Genomic DNA, 20,726 nt, shown 5'->3' with positions numbered 1-20,726 from the left:
TTCAAAAATGTGGTTTGGAATAGAATGATATTATTTTTCTTTCATTAAAGAACAGTAAATAAATTGGAGGCAACATGGAGTATAAAGGTTTTTAAGATTTTTTTAATGGTAAAGCAAACTTTACACGTGCCAATTTTTATGTCTTGTTCTCTCCTATGTTTGGGCAGCTAAACACTGCCAGGACATCACATAGTGAAGATTGATGCCTCCGCAATGCCTGTGAGCCAGCCTCAGATGAGTGTTTAGCACTTGGTAGCTTTATCACTCCCTGGGTCCCTGGGTTAAAATTGCTATTGAAAACCTTCAAGACATTCCTCAAGCCCCTTACCCCACCCTCACTCCTACTTTCATATTACTTTCTTACTTCTCCATAAAAATTGAAAACCATTGAAATAATATATTTCAACTTCCCATCCCTCTTCAAAACTATCTGAATCTTTACTACACTTGTCCTTTCGATACTCTTTATCCAGAGGATGATGTATCTTGTCCCAAAATAATCCCTTTATCTCTGCCCTCAACAGACATCCCTTCTTCATGTCTGTCTGTGTGTGTGTGTGTGTGTGTGTGAGTGTGTGTGCATATCTCTCAAGCTGCCTCTGTTTCTGGTCATGATTTCCTCTTGAATTCTCTTCTCTTTTGTCCTTGGTGACGCCATGCTCTGGTACCTCCCAGATTATTTTGTCTTGATAGCCTTCATTTTCCTTTTTACCCCTTCCCTGCTCAGTTGGAAATCTTGCTCTCTTCCAGAGTTCCATTCCTCTGCTTGCATTCCATTTTCTTACTCATTCTTTCACGTATTTTATAATATTATTCCTCAACTATTATTATTTTTAAATTTTTAAAGAAACGTGGATGATATCTTTTTCTTTGCCCATTAACTATAAAGGACCCCTTAATTTATACCTCTAGCCCAGAATTTTATCCTCAGCTTCAAGCTCACTATAAAAGCTTCTTGGTAGACATGGTCATCTGGGTAACTTCACAGATATCCCAAACTCAGCAAGTCTGAAACCGAATTCATTATTTCTCACTCATTCACGTTGTCTCCTCCTGAAATATTTACTGTTCTAAAGAATGACACAATCCACTACATACCTTCCCCCCATTACACCTATTAAATTTCTCATTTTTATCCCATAAATCTCTCTGAGATTTTTTACTTTCTTCTTATTTTCATTACAACTACTTTAATTAAAAGTTTCATGTCTTTTTCATACTATCATGTCCTTTTCATACTATTTGAAGTGGCTGTCACCAAGTTTAGTCATATTGTAAGTAATGAATCCAGGTGGGCAGGATTTCTCTGCTAGAACTGATTACTGAAAAGATAAAACAATGACTCAGCGCAGCCTCTTTTATTCTTGAGACACCAAAGGGAAATTTTTTAAAACATTGGTATCACTACAAATTGAGTGACACTAAAAGAACATGAAAGACAGTGAGACAGTTACAAGAAAGTATTAAAGAAAGCTATTTTTAAAAAGAGTTGAGGCCTTCTTGATTTTAACTTTTCCTGCTTCTTCTTATAATGCTGAGTATCATATTCCATTTCTTCCCCCTAAAGTCAAAATTCCTTGCTAATGTATTTAATCTAGTTTCTTTGGGTATCAAGGAAACGTTTAGGCTTAGGCTTCATACCCTATCGCTTTGGTATGAAGTGCAATAAAATCATTTTGATTCTTAGAGAAGATATGAGGTGAATTTCAATTCCTTCCAAGTGTAAACGCTTTTGTTTTCTGTTAAAATTTCTTGTTAATTGTTATATATTACAAGAGAAAATGAAAATTTAACAGCTCAGACTGAAAGATCTCTCTGTCTTCAAACCTAAATCTTGCAATCATTAATCTATTAAGGTAGTAATTAAGCAAATTGATCATTTTGAGACTGAGATTAATTCCCGAGCATCTTTATATTTGTTTCAATCTATTTTTGTTTATTACCTTTAGGAACAGTGTTTCTCTCTCTTCTTTCCTGAGTTATTTAGTTAATTCATTTATTCATCCACCAAATGATTATTGAGTGCTTACTCTGCACCAGATACTAGTCTGTAATAGGCTCAATAAAGAACAAAAGAAAAAAATATATATATATATATACACATATATATGTATATATATGTATACATGAACATGGTCTAGATTCTGTCACTAGAAATTCAAATATTAGGTAAGCATGGGTCATTTAAATGACTGCACCAAATCAACGATTTTATTAAGACTGAACAGATTCAGAAAAAAGTCTTATTTTCTAGATAAATTTAGACTTTATAATCCGATTAAAATTTCTCTCATATTTTATAAGCAATATGTCACCCACAATATTTATTGAGCCTATACAAAATACCACATGCTGTGTTAGGTGTACAACACAGGTTGGTTGTTTACTTATTTATTTCCAATTATAAAAACTCAGACTAAAAGAACAATGGGATAACCTAAATCATTTTTATAAAAAGTGTGTTCCTCAGAGCTTGTTAGAAGTGCTGAATCTCAGGTCTACCCCAGATCTATTAAATAGCATTTTACCAAGATCCTCAGTTGATTATGAAGCACAAATAAAATTTGAGAATCATGGAACTAGATGATGAAGGGTCAAGACCTGGATAAAGATATACTTAGGCCTAGAAAAGCCCCCAGAAAGGACAGTTTTATAGATGATTGGGATGTGTGGAAATAAAAAGATGGAATCCCCCTGGAGTCTGCAAAATGACAAAGAGATTGAGAAATGAGCTAGATGTGGAGACACTAAAGAAAATTAGAGCATATCATCAAGCGAGTAACATTTTATGAGACTCTATAGCCTGTTTTCATAATTATTGATCTGTACTTTGAGGTAAGGATGAGCTACAGGTGCATCATGTACTTCTCAATTAATTGAAAACATCATTCCCATAACTGTTTGTAGGTTGGTCCTGAAGGCAGGGGTCTCTCTGTTTATTAAGGCATCTCATAGTGTCTGCACGCAGTTGGTGCTCAATAAATGTTTGTATAATGAAGGAGGAGTCATATTGTTTACTGAAAAGAGCATGCTTGCAAATCAGACGGATCTAGATTCAAATGTAAATCCCATCTGATATTTTACTGCCTGTGGCACCTTTGGCAAATTATATAATCTTAATAGATATCAGTTCTTTCATCCATAAACTGGGGACAGTTCATTCAAAGTGTGTCTACGATTACTGATTACGAATATGTGTCAATATTAATAATTGCTCAATTTCCTCTATCCTTTCACTTAACTTCCCTTGCGCAACTGAGTCAAGACAATTGAATTAGGTATTACCTTCAAGGTAAATATGCATACAGCATTTGATTACAACTTAAATGTGTAATAATTAATTCAGTTATCACCAAGAATTGTACATTTAAAATGGGTAAGTTTTTGATAAGTGAAATATACCTCAATAAAGTTTTAAATAAAAGAAAACAGTTATTATTATTAGGCATGGCATGTCTGTTGGTCATTGCTGATAACATTTGGTGAGATTAATCTTTTCTATTGATTATTAATCAAAAGGGAATAAAAGATGCTATAGTATAGAAGAAACTTTTGTTTCTATTTTAGCAAAAGAGACAAATAATAGTTTCCTTTCTTTTAGCTTTGGCTCCAACTTTTGAAATGAATCCTATGAAGAAAAAGATCCTGGCTGCTAAAGGAGGAAGAGTTATAATTGAATGCAAACCTAAAGCTGCACCCAAACCAAAATTTTTATGGAGTAAAGGTACAGAGCGGCTTGTCAATAGCAGCAGGTCAGTCCAGAAACTAGAAATCCAATTGCAGCTCAGTACTTGGGAAAGTTTACTTTGTAGAGAACTTGTTTTCATATTCATAATATAAATATTTTTTGTTCTAACTTTTCTCCCTAGAAGATATCACAGTTCTAAGGTAAACAGAAATACCCATCACTGTCAGTATCTATTATAAACAGAATTCAATTTTTAGACTTCTAGAGTTTAGAAGGAATTTTAAAAATTGAGGCTCAGAGGTTTGTGACAAATTACCCAAGGCCACAAAACTAATTAACAATGGGAAATAAAATAGGGTCTTTCTAATTTTTCCCCTAATAAGGGCTTCTATAGCCATTCATATTTGATTTAATTTTATGCAATTAGCCTATTAAATATTTCAGTAGGGAAATAAAAGGTGATTTTAAAGTACAAATCACCTCTTCCCTCTTCTGAAGTGAACAGGAACTTCTAATCTTCCTAACTATCTATGGGGAGAAGGAATGTTGGGAAATAGGAGAATTGGGATGTGAAGGTTGAGCAGGGGTTGAGCAGGTTGTGAAGGGGAGCAGCAAATATTTCAAGCAGGGAGCACAGCATGTGCAAAGGCCCTAAGGCAGAGAGCAGAGGATGTATAAGGAATGTAAGAACTAAAACCAACATGGCTGTCTTTAGAGTAAAATGGAGAACAGTTTTAAGAGATGACACATAGTAAGCCAGGTCATCAGTAACAACATTTTCTGTGGCTTCATCTATGAGTATTAGAAATCTGTCTAAAGGCTTAAATAAGGGAGGAAAAAAGTAGTTTTTGCCTTTAAAAAAATATTCTAGCAAAAGTATAAAAGATAAATCTTTACAGTAATCCAATAAAGAACGTAAGGTTGGTGTTATCTCTGTTTTGATGTATCTAAAGCCTGGAAAGGTTAAAGTGACCTTCTGAAAATATATCAGTAATCTCCAAGCCAGAACTCGAACTTGTGCCATGCTGATACGGAATGAACACATGGCAACACAGTTCTCTTATTAGGATAATCACAAATATGGTTGTGCATGAGACAAAGCTGTGGTGGGGGAGGGGTGTGCAAGGACAGCAGCTGCTTCCCTGAATACATTAAATTCTACAGGTAATATGTCTGACTAAGATTTGTTAACACTTTAACAAAATGATACTAGAAGAATCAGTGTTAAAGGAAAAGTCAATCTGTGCAATAGGGGGTTGAAGCTTTAGCAGTCAGATATTGAGTGATGCAGACCATGATCAGAAGATAGTTCCAGTTTTAGGTATTCATACTGCAACAGCCTCAAGCATAGCATTCCCTGTTGGCTGCACTATTAGCTCTCTCTCCTTAATGAAAAGAATCTTGCTCTGATTCTGATGAGGACTCATGCCATGGGCCTCTGCAACCACAAATTTCTCAGAATCATGCTTCATGGATTTGTTTTTCCTAAATACCAACAGGTGTTCAAAAAAAGAAAAGTCTAGCTCCTAAAATCTTATTATTTTAGTCCTGTCTTAATATTTTTAAAGTATTTGAATCAAATTGTATGACCTTTTGATGAAAGAGTCTATAAATCTAATTTTTGCTCACTATGTTAACCCATTAGTATCTCAGATTATTTAAGTATCTCTTTATTATAGATTTGGTATTTCATGTAAAAATAAGTTTGAATGTTATAGAATAGTATGTATTAAGAAAAGTTAAACTAATAATTACTTTTAGAGAAATATTTCTGTTGAAACTAATATTCAAGGAGTAACTGAATAACTGTCTTTGAGCATAACTATAATCTCATTCTGATTAATATAATTACCTAAAAACCATTCCACATTACTAAGTTATCTCTGTGCCTGGTAAATGGTTTGTAAAATAGCATATGCAGTACTTGCAATCAGGAGAGGGGAAGCATAAATCTTGATAAGTTGTAATTAAGTTCTCAATTGTATGATTTTATTTAAGGTTAAAATGATATGCATTCTCCAACAGAATTTCTTTGTAGCTGTTCATTTATATCCAATGGACTGCTATCAACTCTAAAATGGTCTTTATCTGAGCCATTTATATGAGAGTCCCTCCAAGATTCTTTTCTACCCCAGAGTTGGTGTGCTTTAAACATTAACAAATAAGGTGGAGGTTATACTGGAATAATTTTGGCAACAATAAGTGACTACTTTATTAAAGACCAGATGGTTCCTGGCTTGTTTGACTGTTTATCTATATGATATAATCTGAAAATAAGGATAAGATTCTGATAATTTAACTACATTGACTTTAGAATATGGATCATTATTCAAAAACATCAAGTTCCCTGAATACTCTTACTGAAATTAATTTTAATGTCATGGACAAAGTACCTGAAAGTGTAGGTGAGCTGAACAACACAAAGAAGTATAACTTTTAAAGATGACAATGATCAATTGAGAGCTAATATATGTGAGAAAACTAAGAATATAATGTGGGTTTTAGAAAGATTAATTGTTGCTATTGTTTCCATTGCAACTTGATGATAATTTTCATTGCTTTACTTACAAAATAATTAAATGGGAGGGGGTGGAAAATTGGCTAAGGGCTTACACTAGAGCTTAGTGAGAAAAAATGAGACACATTAATGTTAGTACTGTGTTAATATGAGTTCTATGAGAAGCAGATGCCAATGCGGGATTAACCATGCAAGAGATTTATTAATGGCAATGCCTCGGAAGGAAAACAGAGAAGACTCTTGGTGAAGGCTGGGACAACCACCTGAGATTCAGGTCTGATTCCAAATGAAGGGGAAAGGGAAGGAAGGAAGAAAGACTGGGTAGAAATGGACTGCAGTGCAGCTCTAACAGAGTGTGGTAAGGCCACTGGAAAGCATTCCAGCTAAAAATGCCCATCAGAGGAGCCTGATGTCTACCTGGAATATGCAGCCTTAAGATTCCTCCTGGACTCAGTCATTGGCTGAGAGCAACCTGTGGAAAGTGTTGTCTTGGCTCAAACACAGTGATGGATTTCTGAGTGCAGCAGCTGGAGCTGTGGATCAGTTACACTCGTCACAGTTGGAGAACACGGAGGGACATTGGCATAGCTTCCACAATATCAAATAATTACTTTTATGTTTATGTTTATATTATGATACTACATTATTTCTTCAATAAGCAAAAAGTATTCTGAAATGAATTTAAGTTGGAACTGGAGAGTTAAAGACGAGCAAGGAAATTATGGAATATATTATTGGTGAAATTTTTGGTGTTTTCTTATATGGAGATTTTTATTAATAAGGTATGTATGCAGTAATTTTCCTTTATCAAGCTCTGCTCTTAAAACGGAATATATGGAGAATTGTTGGTATGTGTTTGTACAAAGCTTCAGAGATAAATTAAGGTTTTGGAAATTATATATTTAAGGAAAGTAAAAATCAGTTCTAAATAGACATTTCTCCAAAGAAGACATACAGATGGCCAATAGGCACATGAAAAGATGCTCAGCATTGCTAATTATTAGAGAAACGCAAATCAAAACTACAATGAGGTACCACTTACACTGATCAGAATGGCCATCATTAAAAACTCTACAAATAGTAAATGCTGGAGAGGGTGTGGAGAAAAGGTAACCCTCCTACACTGTTGGTGGGAAGGTAAATTGGTGCAGCCACTCTGGAAAACAGTGTGGAGGCTCCGCAAAAAACTAAAAATAGAGTTTCCATTTGATGCAGCAATCCCACTCCTGAGCATATACCCAGACAAAACTATAATTTGAAAAGATGCATGCACCCCAATGTTCATACAGCATTATTTACAATAGCCAAGACATGGAAGCAACCTAAATGTCCATCGACAGATAAATGGATAAAGATGTAGTATATATATACAATGGAATATTACTCAGCCATACAGAAGAATGAAATAATGCCATTTGCAGTAATATGGATGGGCCTAGAGATTATCATACTAAATGAAGTAAGTGAAAAAGAGAAAGATACTCTATAATGTCACTTGTATGTGAAATCTAAAATATGACACAAATGAACTTATTTACAGAACAGAAACACATTCACAGACATAGAGAACAGACTTGTGGTTGCCAGGGGGGAGGGAAATGTGGGGGGGATGGATTGGGAGTTTGGGATCAGCAGATGCAAAGTATTATATATAGGATGGATACACAACAAGGTCCTACTGTAAAGCACGGGATAGTCAATATCCTGTAATAAACCATAATGGAAAAGAACATCAAAGATTTAAAAATAAAGTAAAATCCAATGACAGGTAATCCAATATTGAATCTAAGTGCAAGGCATTATATAGTAAAGTTATATAATAAATATATAAATTATATGTAATATATCATAATATATGTAATATTTATGTAATATAAATTATATGTAAGGGTTAGGTATAATAAGGTTACAAATAATGAGTTTTGGGTCTCTTGACTCCAAGGAAGAGGCAGACAGGCAGAGGGAATACATTTAAGTTCTATTAGTATGAAAGATTTAGTTTCTGTTCATAGAAGAATTTCCTAAAAGTAATCTGTTACAGAAGCTTTTACTAAGGTAGGTTTTACAGTATCATTCTTCGAAAGTTCCTAAAATTAAAATATGTTTGTATTCCTCTGTGGCTGTGGAAATGACAGTCTGTTCTAACTACCAAGTCTGAAGTCCTGGGGTCACGTTCCTGGAAGATCTGGGCTCATTTCTTTCAGGCCTATGACTGGTCTAAGTCTGTCTCACAGTGGTTTAAAAGTCATTTTATGGTGGCATGTAGAGAGCCACTGCTTCAGTTAAACTCCATGTAGTTCATACATTCAAAAACAGGTTGATCAAGTGCCTACTCATTGTTTCGTGTCTCACTCCTTAAGGAGTTCCTGGAACATAGTTTTTTGTTTTTTTGTTTTTTCCTAATGATTGTATACATTAATGAATATGTTACCTTGAGATAGGGCCACAAACAAAGCAGATACAAATTCCTGACATCAGGATGTTACCATCTAATGCCAGGATAGATTAATAAGTAAAGCTGAAGTATGTCTGATGAAATATGTGTTAGGAAGAAAAATCTGGGAAGAGGGATAGCATGGGGAATGCCAGGACAGCAGCAGTGCCGTGGGTGGGTGTGTGCATGCCATACTAACTAGAATTTATCAAAGCTTTACTGAAGGTGCCACTGTGCAAAACCCTGAAGGTTGTGACAAACAGATGTTGAAAATGACCAGGGCCTAAAAGAGCAAACCAAGGGCTGTGTCTTTTACTATGCATGAGATGGAAAACTCACTGGAGGCTTCTGAGCTGTAGAGTGACATCACTGAACCAAAGAGTGACATTGTATTACTTATGCGATGTATGTCTTCATGTCTGTCTGACATGTGGGAAAAGAAACTGTGTAGAGGCAAGGTTGGCAGCAGGAGGACAGTTCGAGATTACTGTGATAAGTCCAAGAAAAAGATGAAGGTGGTTTTCCAAAAAAACTTGATGCTGAGAAAGAATAGTCTAAACAAAGGCTAGAATGTTTCATCTTGAAAAAAGTCTCTGTCAAGCAATTTATGTAAAACTTTAATGATACTAAGATGTTAGTGTTTTTAATCTAAGACATAGAATAGTAACGTATTTCATTAAATTAATTTTGTGAAATATGTATTTCTTTCATTTCAATAGAATACTCATTTGGGAAGATGGCAGCTTGGAAATCAATAACATTACAAGGAATGATGGAGGTGTCTATACATGCTTTGTAGAAAATAATAAAGGGAAGGCTAATAGCACTGGGACTCTTGTTATCACAGGTAAGAAACCATTTGATTAACTTTACTTTTTTTTTTAAGTTTGACAGTGCTTAATTTCTAATGTACTATAAGATGTGATTCAGCACTAAGCTTATAAGACAATCCACATTTTGATGTTTCCATTTCAAAAGCCTTCTGGGCAAATCTCTTGTTTGATGAAACTATTCTTGGAATTTGAATTTGTAAACATCTTATTCTTTTGCACAGAGATTTCAACTATATTGATTTTTATTTTTTAATGTACCAGATAATATGGTGTCTTGTATTTTTTTGAATTGTGGTTTACTCCTTTATTTAAAAATGTATAGATCCCACACGAATTATACTGGCTCCAATTAATGCCGACATCACTGTTGGAGAAAATGCAACCATGCAGTGTGCTGCTTCCTTCGATCCTGCACTGGATCTCACATTTGTTTGGTCCTTCAATGGCTATGTGATCGACTTTAACAAAGAGAACATTCATTACCAGCGGAATTTTATGGTATGTGCTTTATTTTTCATCTTATTAACATCCCAACGCCCCCGCCCCGTGTGTCTGCATTGCAACTGCTATTACCATAATCATGTACATGAGACTGGAAAACAGGCAAAATTTTTTCATGGGTCTCCTTATATTAATTGTAGTATTCCTGAACCTTTCTAAAAATGGCTAGCCCTGAGGATTTTGGTAGCGATATTAATCAATAAATATTCATTGTGCTTTAGGTCCATTTCCTCTTTATTGTAATACAATTTTTATATTAATGTGTACTCTGCCTCATTATATCTGTACTATAGGTTCTAAGTGCCTTCACATTCATTTTAAACGAAGTAAGAGCACAGAACTTATCCTTTGTTATAGTGATGACTTTATGGCATTTATTTTATTCTTTGAGGGTAAGAAATAGACAAGCTATATATGTGGGAGGGTTTGGGGAACTAGTCCATGCAATTTTTAAAAGGGTTAAATGGCTGTATTTTAAGAATAAGAAAGCTTACATGATACAAGTCCTATAATTAAGCATAGTGGTAGTGTTGTATAGAAATGAAAATAGAGGAAAAAGACTGGGAAGTAACGCAAGTATAACAACTTGCATAGGAACACACTTGTTGCGCTGATAGGGCTGCCTAAATTACAGTGTATTTAAAGGGCAAATTGATCACTGCTCCTGCCAGTCTGTTCTTTAGAAAGGCAATCGTTTAGGAACCTAAAGACCTATTTAGAACATATGCTTGGTTAAGAAAACTTTAATTCTAATTTTAGAAGTCAATTATTAATAAAAGTTTGAATTAACTCAGTAGAATATTTAAGATTTTCAAGTCCTATGAACTCTGAAGTTTGATATGTATCTGTTATAATATTATGTTTTCAAATTGTCTAACTCTTTTAAAAAAATTCTTCTAGAACTTTCCACTTTAAAAAGCCAAAACAAGTTTTCAGTCAGGTTAAGATTGTTTTTAACTGGATGGAAACATTTATTCTTCAATTTTTATTAGATAGATTCATAGAACAATTATCAATACAGTATCAATGTTTGTGCCTTCTATATGTTAACTGTAATTCCAGTTTCTTTTTAATCTAACAGATCTAGCTAAAACTGTACATCTACAGTGAATCTACTGTCTTTCCTGAAACAAATTTATAGTTTAAAAATAAACAACTGGGAATTTGTAGAGAACGATTTTAACATTATACCATGTGATATTTTTTCATTATATGTCTATTTTGATGTGCTTAATTATAAGAATGCCCAACATTAATAAATTTGACACCATTGTCCTTAATAATTTCTTCAAATTGTGTTTTGTTTTGCAAGAAAAGCAAATACCACTCAGTTTTTACTCATTTGAAGAAAAAAAGTGAGCTAAACAGAGATTTTATTTTAAAAAAGTAGACCTCTGAATTTGCTTGGTGTTATATATTGAATATTTTCTAAAATGCAACAAGCATAGTTTATACAAGTAGTTACTTATAGCTGCAGTAGAGTCTCTGAAAATAGATTTGAAGGTATAAATTACCATAAATGAAGCTGAAACTTCATATGTGGAGCCTCTTTATGTTCTTTAAAATAAGTTACTTTATGTTGATGGACGTAAATAAACATTTCAAAAAAAGAAATGAAGGAAGGAAGGAAGGGAGGGAGGGATAGAAAGAAGAGAAAGAAAGAGAGAGGTGTGGGGGGAGGAGGAGGAGAGGGAAAAGGAATGAGAGAGAAAAAGACAAAAAAAAGAGAAATAAGATAAAAGAGACCCATAGCTTGAAAAAAGAGAAAAGTAAACCACTGAAAGACTAATTAAGAAATAAATATTAAATTAGGTCATAACAATGTAAGAGACTTTGGTCATCACTAACTGTACTCCTTCCTTTTGTGGATGTTAGCCACAGGGGTTCAGGTTGTTGCCCCTCAGGGAAGCCAGAGCAGACCCTGACTGTGAGCCCATGCTCTGGCTTCAGGGGCTCAGTTTCAGCTTCATTCCACCAAATAAGGAGCATAATAACAATCAGCGGCATAAAACATACTCACTGGTTAAGTATGCAACTTCAGTGAGTAAAAGTGTCAAAGACACATTTTTAGCACTTTGTAGATGGACAAGTCGATTTAACTCTGTAAATAATTTAAAAACCCAGAAGAAATGTATTTTAAATTATTAAACTTAATTTTGCCTTTTGAACCTAAGAAAGATCTATGAAGCTTTCCCTTGCATCCTCCTTCTCTTTTAAAGCAAACTTCACAGTCACACTTCACTGCTAAATGTACCACACAAATTTGAGTAAAACACCGTATGTGTCTGATCCACCTTTTGGAAGACAGTCCTAATGGCTAGTAATTGCTTCTGGGGTCACTAATAGAACACTCAGAAGGAAGGGCTCTTCCAACCTAAAGCTCAGTGAATGATAACATAACAAGGATGGCAGGTACTGGGGAAAGCAAATTCGAAGGAAGGAACGCTGCTGCCTGCATTTGTCTGTTATTCAAATTGCACTAGCAAATACGTCAGTATATAATTTTTTGGTTTTTTAAATCATGTTTCTATATTTTATTTAATTCTGGCAACATTTCAATTATTGAATATCACTTGTTCATTTAAAAATATAGTACTGAACCCATACCACAGCAGGAACAGTGATAGGCACTAGGGTGTATAAAACAGTGAATAAGACAAACACAGGCACTGTTGAGGTCTATCCCAATGGGACTTTTTCTGCAGACCTACATTGTTGGAAACGCCTCATAGGGTAACTGTGTGGTTTCCTTTACTGAGAGAACTACGTGTTAGATCTGTGGGAAAGAACTTCAAGAGAGCTGCTAATAAACTATGAAAAACCTAACAGTCAAACTTTTTATCTTGGGTATTGGCATATCCCAACGATCTGTACTGTTCTAAGGTGTGATAGCTTAAGAGTGACTATGGTTTGGACTTAATGCATGTTTAGAGGGTGTCTAAAATTCAGTACCAGGCAGATCCATCTCCTTTGGCCCTAAACATGGTCCTAAAGTAAATTGCTTGAGGAAATTGGATCCCAAAGATTACAGGTGGGGAATTTTGAAGTGTGTCCATATTCCACTGGAGATCAAAGAAGCCCAACTAAAAGAATTGTGGACCGACGACATGACAACTGTGGACTGAGACAAAATTCTTTTTGAAAGGGTTATCTTGAAAATTATGGATCAGACATTGGAGAAATCAAGGTGATTGGCAGTGGAAGGAATCAGAACATGTGAAATTCCTTAAAAATTTATTGACTTAAATAATTTTGCCTGTGTTACACATAATAAAAAAAAACCTTTACACTTTTTGTAGGAAAAAAAGACAAGTTCTGATCCAAAATAAATCAGAGCTACCCTATGAGTTTAAAATTTAAATATAAATGACTTGGTAGCTATCACAGTTAACAAAACTGACGTCATTATCACCATCATGTTTTAATAATTTTAATTGCTAAAAATTAATATCAGAAACTCTAATTCATGAAGAATATAGACATAAAAATTTAAACTTTTAATTTTAAGAATCTAAGTTTTTATTTTCAAGTTTGGCTTCAATAATACATTATATTCAATAATCAAGCATGCTGTGAGTTTAGCTTGCTATTCTTGATCTTGACCACCATGTGGCAACCGTGCATAAGGTTTCAAATTTCAGAGCCTGACCTACTTGGAACTTGAAGCTTTATGAAATTAAACAAATTATATCTATTATATATACAAAATTATAATATATCTAATATATATCTAATATATCTAATATCAAATTAATTATATCTAAGACGTGTGATTTAAATTTTTTTCTTTATACTTTTTCCAATTATATTAATATAATTATTAGGAAAAAAGTAACTATTTTTGAAGATGTGCATTTCTTTTAAGAATTTATAGCGAACTATAAAATTTAAATATATAAATAACATTTCTATTACATTTATGATCCTGCTTTATGTAAAACTCTTTTGAATTAATTAGTTTTACAATGTAGCTATTAATTTTAAAATTGTAAGTAAACAATACCGATTATAGAAAAATATTAAGAAGTTAAATATCTAATTTACCTGTCATGTTATTTATTCTTTCACTATTCAATAAATGTTCACTGAGTGTTATATCGTTATGTAATTAGGGTCAGTAAATGTTTCATTTGAACTTGAATTTATGCGTTGATGTTAAGTATATATATGTATATATACATATATATGAATTACAAATTTCATAACTTTGGAGCTTTGATACAATAAGCTTATAAGTAGTTTATCTGGCATTCTTTTATTCTGTCAGTTATATGGCAAATACCTATATTTTTCAAGACCAAATATAAAATGATTTCTATTTTGATTTTCCAGTTCAATAGCTACTTACTCATTTAAATACAAAAGCAGAGTCATTTTACTTACCAATTTAATTTATACCCCCTTTTGTTCTATAAAGGATGTAAGACTATTTACCAAAAAATATGTATTTGTAATATATCTTTTTATGCCTCTCTCATGGTGGTACCTGATCTGCAGAAATTTTTTTTCAGGAGCTACCTAACTTTTGACACCCACTTTGAGTCATTTTCCTTCAACTATTTGACAGTTCTCCCTGTCAGAGCCATTATTTTAGTTAACCATGTTGAGTTTCTTAAACTTTCTAATTCTGGTATTGCTGCTATAATAGCTCTTTTTCTGATTACAAATAAATGTTAAAATTATAGTTCAGATAGAATATTTTACATACCTGCTTTGAATTCATAAATATCACATGAATTGTTCAGAGGCTTTGCCACAACCAGAGCTCTAGGCTCCATTAGGCTTAATCTGGAGTCAGTGATTAAGCGTCTCTAAGTTTCAGATTTCCCCCTCGGTAAAATTTTATTAGTAATTCACTTATTTCATTCAGGTTACTTCATAATATTTTTGTAAGAATTCAATGAGAGAATGCCTATAAAGTGCTTGGCACAAGATCTGGCAGATTGTAAGTGGTTATTACTAATACTTTTTATAATAGAGCAATCCTTCTACATCGAAAATTCCAGAAGCTTTTGCCAGATAGTTTTTTTCTGGTTATAGATCTCATTTTTCATGATTTATATTTTGCACTGTTTGCTTTACTGGATACCTAGTTTGAGACAAAAGATTCTAGGTATTTCTTTGCTGAGGGCAATGGAGAGGTAATAATAGTCAACATTTTACTGAGTGCTTGCTGTTTAGCCAGCATTGGATTAAATGTTTTTCATGTATTTCTCAGGTGATCTTCATAGCAGTCCTCTATGGAGCACATATTACTGTGATTTTTCTCGATTTCTGAGTTGGGGAAACAAGATTTGAAACGTTAAGTAACTTGTCTAAAGTCATACAACTTGCTGGTGGCAGAGAGAGGATTTGAAACCAAGGTGGTTTGATTGTAGACCCTGTGGTCTTCACCACTTGTTTCTAATCCATTGACTGGTACTCATGTCTATATCTATTTAAATAACCTCCCTCCCATTATTTGAAACACTATAAGACAGCAGTTGAACAGCAGTTCAACTCCTAACTTATTCTATAATCTTGTTTAATGAACTTTTTATGTTCAAAGTTATCCAAATTACTTTATTCTCCCTATACGATTAGCAACCTTTGCATTACATTGTAAGTCAAGTCTACAGAGTTTCAGATTGTCTAACTATAAAATTCTAGGCAGTTCTTAGTGATCTCCTTTAGAGAGATAGGTTATGTGTGTGTGTTTGCAGGTGTGTGGACATGAGTTTGTTCTGACTGTATAGACAGCATTCAAAACAAAAGTAGACAGACTTCTTACCCTAAGGCTGAAAGAAAATATTAATTCTACTGAACATGTCACAAAAATGTGTTTAAATCTGAAACATGTATCTCATACTAGAAGATGTTATGAATTTGAACAGATGTTTTGCTTCTGTGCATGCAAAAAGAGAGAAAGAGAAGCAGTAATAAACAGAAGTCTTTTGTTTTTTCAATTTCATTGGCTCTCTGTCATTATTGAACAAGAAGGTAAAGATTGTCCAGAGTTATGCGGCAACAGGTTACAGCAGAAAAGGAGTGTTAGGCCATAATCCAGACTAAGACAAGAATCAAATTAGAGCTGAAGAAACAACAGAAAACAAAGCAGGCACAGTGAGATGATGTAAGCCCTAAAATGGTTGTTCTAAACCAGAAACAATTTTTCTCCCTAGGGAAATTTAGTCATATTTGGAGACATTTTTGGTTATCACAACTGCAGGCAAGTGGTGTATTATGGGCACCTGTCTAGCACGGGTGCTGCTAAATATCCCATAATGCCAGGGACAATCCTCCACAACAGAGAATTAACTGGTCCAAATTATCCATAGGGTCAAGATTGAGAAATGCTGTTCTCAAGGGAGATTTAAAAAAAAAAAAACACTTAAGAATAAAGGGACTGAAAAGTTTTAAGCATAGTATGTTGGAAACAAAGAGAAGTTATATTATTTTGAGCAAATGAGAGTGCTGAAGACAAAAAAAGAAATTATAAGAGGATAGATAAAACATTTTTCAAAATAGTATCAGTAGTAGAGGATAGATTGCATGTGTTTTGTGAATTCAAGACTCTTAAATTTTGGGAGACAGAAAGAAATATGTGAAATGTCCCCTGACATAGTTCTGTGGTCCACACAAAACTCACAAAGGCAGGCTACCTGTGCCCAAGTTGTTTCTCTACTAAGAGTAATTAACTGGAAAAGAGAGAATTCTATCATCCCTCATTCTGTCTGAACTTTCTCTACCTCCCTTTCATTACCCTAATAAAACTTTACTTACACTTAACTATTCTATTTTATTTTGCTATTTTCCACCAGTAAACATGGAGGGAGGTAGGCACCTATGCTCACTAGAGGTATCTATAGTTGGGTTGGCTTCTTCTAGATCATCACACTTCCAGGGCAGAGATCATGCCAGCTAAAGTTATTCTCTAGCAGAGACTCCCAGAGTCTAGCCTTTAGGAAGCATTTGTCAAAGATAATGTTAAATAATTGGAATTAAGCACATATAGCAGCAAGTCTTTTTTCTTCAGAAATGTACCAGTTTGGAGAAATTTCCAAAAATTCATTCAAAATTAAAGTCCCATTTGTTTTACATAGAACTCCTTGCATACTTAATCATCACTGGAATAATTATTCTGTCTCTTTATGCTTGCAAAATACAGTATGTATATAAAATAAATAGAAGGGGAAATAAACATATAAACTTTTGGTGTCTTAGGAATTTTATTTTATAATTTTACATTGTCAGTTTTGATGTTTTATTTACTATATCACACTAGAAATATACTATTTTGTCATTGGCTCTCATATTCCCAAAAAACTAACTAATATTTTAAAAAGCTAGTTTTTAAAACAGAACATTATCTAAAGATCTGGAATTTTGTTGTTGTTTTGCCCTTGACAGGTTATATGATATTGGGCAAAACAGTCAATCTGTGCCTCAGGCTTCTCATCTGTCATGTGAGGAAGTTGGGCCACAGCAGAAGTTTTTAAAAACAGCAACAGAAGGTTTTTAGCAGCAGAATTCTTTTTGCAAAGAAAATTTAAATTAGAACCCCAATAAATTTCAAAGATGAAGGTAAAGTTGATCTGACTAAAGAAATTGTACCCACGTTTGTGAGCATGTGTAGGAGACCAAAGCCTTAACTATAGGGCCTCTCACATCTTCCTATCCCAAAACACATCCTATTCTGATCCCTTCTTTCTACCAAGTGATCCATGAAGGTCTTCAGAACCCTAAGGCTAATGGAAACCAATTTAAAAACCATATAAATTAAACAGTGTTCAAGTTTTCTTTCAACTCAAAAATATGGGTTCTAAACCCAAGGCTTTGATGGTTTTGTCCATCATTTAAAATGCTTAGTAGACATCTAAAAGAAAATTTCCTTCCTTGTGAGTTTTAATTTAAAATGGTCCGATTGATCAAAATTGAACTCTTCAGCCATCAAAATAGCCAAATTTAGGGATATTCAACATCTCCATTGATCGTGTAAGTACGGGGTGATCTCTCAGTAATTATCCTAAACTATTTCCCTAATATATTTGTGTGTATATTTGTAATGAAAATACTCATTTTCATAAGATTTTGTAAGTTATATCTTTTTAAATTTTTTTACATTCAGGTAAACTTAATGCTGATGCATTACTTAAAATAACACTAACTTGAATATTAGATCATATTAGGAAATTAATGTTAATTATGTTGTGTGTGAAAATGGTTCTGTGATTATTTAAGAGAATGGTCTTACCTTTTTGGAGACTCAATTTAATATTTTGACGAATGAATTACGATGGTATCAGTAATTTGTTTTTTAAGGGTTCAACAATAGATAGACAGCTAGATAATTAGATAAAGTGAATATGGCAAGAAGTTTACAACTGTTGAATCTAACTGGTTAGTATATGGGTGGCCATTGTACTATTCTTTCTATTTTCTTATGTTTGAGCATTTAAATAGGTTAAAAATTAAAGAAAGAAAGAAAGAAAATATAACATATTGTATTTTTCCTGTTATGAGAAAATATCCACTTTTACCTACCAAACTATGAATCTAAATTCAGTTGTTTGATCCATGAAGCACTACTTTGGCAACAGCTTAACTTGGGGAAAACAGGTTAACTATTGAGCCTTCTACCAGTAGCTTAACTTAAAATCTAAAATTCCTTATCTGTAAAATGGAAAGAGTAAACATATCTCCCTGAGTCTTATAAAAATTAAATAGGAAACATATATGTAAAGTAGCTAGCACATTGCAAGGCATCTTAAGGGCATTTAATAAGCTAGATCAGCTATTAGTAGGAGTTCATAGTAGATACAGCAATGGCAGTAGCAATAGCAGAAGTTGCAGTAGCAATCTTAATATTGATATTAGTAGCAGCAGTAGTAGTATCCTATTAACGGCAACAGTGGTAGCAGTAGTAGTGGTTGTAGTTACAGTATTATTGTGTCCTCATCTCTAAAATACATTTAAGAATAGTACCTCTTTCCCAGGGTTGTTGTTATAAGTGAATTTGCACATGTAAAGTATTTATAATAGTCCCTGGCACCTATAAAACCCTTACATTTTTTCTTTTATTTTTTTTTGCTCGTGTGTTGGTGATGGTGGTGTTAAAGTTTGCAGTTGCATCTGATGAATTTGCTACAGTTATTCTTTCTTTAACCTAGCAAGCCAAAAGTAAAAAAGAAAACTGTTTATTTTTCATGGATATAGCATGTATCATACATATTTAATAATTTTTGTTTACAGGTTTCTAGAGTATTCTCTTTAAAGGCTATGCTGTCCTCCAGTCTTCCACATTTGTCTCTTCATTCTGAACTTCAATGGAACAAAAGAGACGTTTTTATAGAGCCATTATGACCTCTAAGCTTTATCTAGACCTTGTATATACCTTATGGCATATTTCTTTGTTCATTATGATTAACTGAATTTGTTCATACAACTTAGTAATTCAGACTCATTTGTACTGCAGGACTGATTTTTCAAAGTTAGTTCATGGGGGAGTGGAAAGGAAGGAATAGGCATTTATATTTTGGAAGTTTTTTGATTTAAACTTGGGAAATTTCTAAGTGGTAAACCACATATACACTTTGGAACATCCCTTAACTGTGCTATCACAATTTCCAGTATGTGATTCAACTCTCCTCACATGAAGGGAAGCATTTTGTAATTCAGCCAAGCTGTGGTTTTTAGTGAAAATATAGAGAGCATTCGTATCTAATTTGTGGCTAGAATGTGCTGAGAGCCATGATCTTTACTTGCTTTGTAAGCGTTCTGTCGACCACTGAGAACCTCAACTTCTCCTGAGGTATGGAAAGTGCTAGTGCCATTTATAAAAACTTCAGCAAAGCTTTTATACATACACAACCCTATTGGAAATGATATAGCATATTTTTTCTTTACTTTCCTTTTGAGGTGTTTCAGTGCCACACCTTCACCAAATATAGATCGAATGAGAATAAATGTTAAAGTCACTTATTACTGCTTTATGCAAATCGGCCTATCATTACCTACCTAAGTCCTAATGTTTAAAACAAGGCTAACTTTTAAAATGAGTTTAGCATTAAACTTTTAAAATAGTTTAATTAAAAGTTTTTTAGGAGTTTATTCTGAAGATTCAATAAGTATAACTTTAATATGATATTTTAAGACAAAATAGTTTGTGTTTTTCATTACATGTGAAAAGTATGAAAAGCATGACCACATTATTCCTCTCAGGATTAAATAAGTGAATATGAAAACAGCACTGTGTTTCAAACTGAGATTAGGGGGAAAATTATAGCAATTTCATTAAAGAAGATTATTAGGTGTACAGCATTCAAATATTTTACAAAGGGTAATTATGGTGTCGCAAATTGTTTATTTTTATATTATTTTTCTGCTTTCATTTTTTTATAAGGTTGAATTTTTTTTTTTTAAGGTTGAATTTTTTTTAAATTTTAATTTCTGAAGTATTTTATTTTTTAAATTCCAATCTAATCCCATGGTTCATTGAAATAGTGGAAGTTTAGCAACAGGATTATCTTTCATTTGGATACATGAAGCAACCCAAGTAGTGAGTTCACATAATAAAAGCATGCAATAGAGCTAAGTGCTTTTCATTTTATGCAAACATTATTCTTTCTCAAATATAGCTATTATCTTGTGTCATAATAGCTTAAAAATATTTTTTAATATCTTTCCATTAATGAATGTTTAATGTCAAAGTTCAGTACTATGATGTATTGAACTTTAAGGATGTTAAAGCACATTAAAGCAGTCTGTTTTATT

The 20,726-nt window shown here is 33.3% G+C and overlaps 1 protein-coding gene and 1 non-coding gene across 2 annotated transcripts in view; both read left to right on the top strand.

Annotated features, from left to right (window-relative positions):
- The window catches only part of CNTN1 (contactin 1), a 372,949-nt gene that overhangs the window by 238,679 nt on the left and 113,544 nt on the right, over positions 1-20,726 (top strand). Inside the window, exons 12-14 of the mRNA XM_061206213.1 lie at positions 3,602-3,752; positions 9,360-9,487; positions 9,796-9,971. Coding sequence (XP_061062196.1) covers positions 3,602-3,752; positions 9,360-9,487; positions 9,796-9,971 — 455 coding nt within the window. The remainder of the gene's footprint in view (positions 1-3,601; positions 3,753-9,359; positions 9,488-9,795; positions 9,972-20,726) is intronic.
- LOC133101831 (small nucleolar RNA SNORA18) lies at positions 12,646-12,776 on the top strand. The gene has a single exon (XR_009702721.1). It is a non-coding gene; the product is annotated as a small nucleolar RNA SNORA18 (small nucleolar RNA).

The sequence above is a fragment of the Eubalaena glacialis genome, chromosome 11, assembly GCF_028564815.1.
Source record: "Eubalaena glacialis isolate mEubGla1 chromosome 11, mEubGla1.1.hap2.+ XY, whole genome shotgun sequence".
NCBI classification, from domain to species: domain Eukaryota; kingdom Metazoa; phylum Chordata; class Mammalia; order Artiodactyla; family Balaenidae; genus Eubalaena; species Eubalaena glacialis.
Note: the sequence above shows the minus strand (reverse complement) of the source record. Positions and strands in the feature narration are given on the sequence as shown.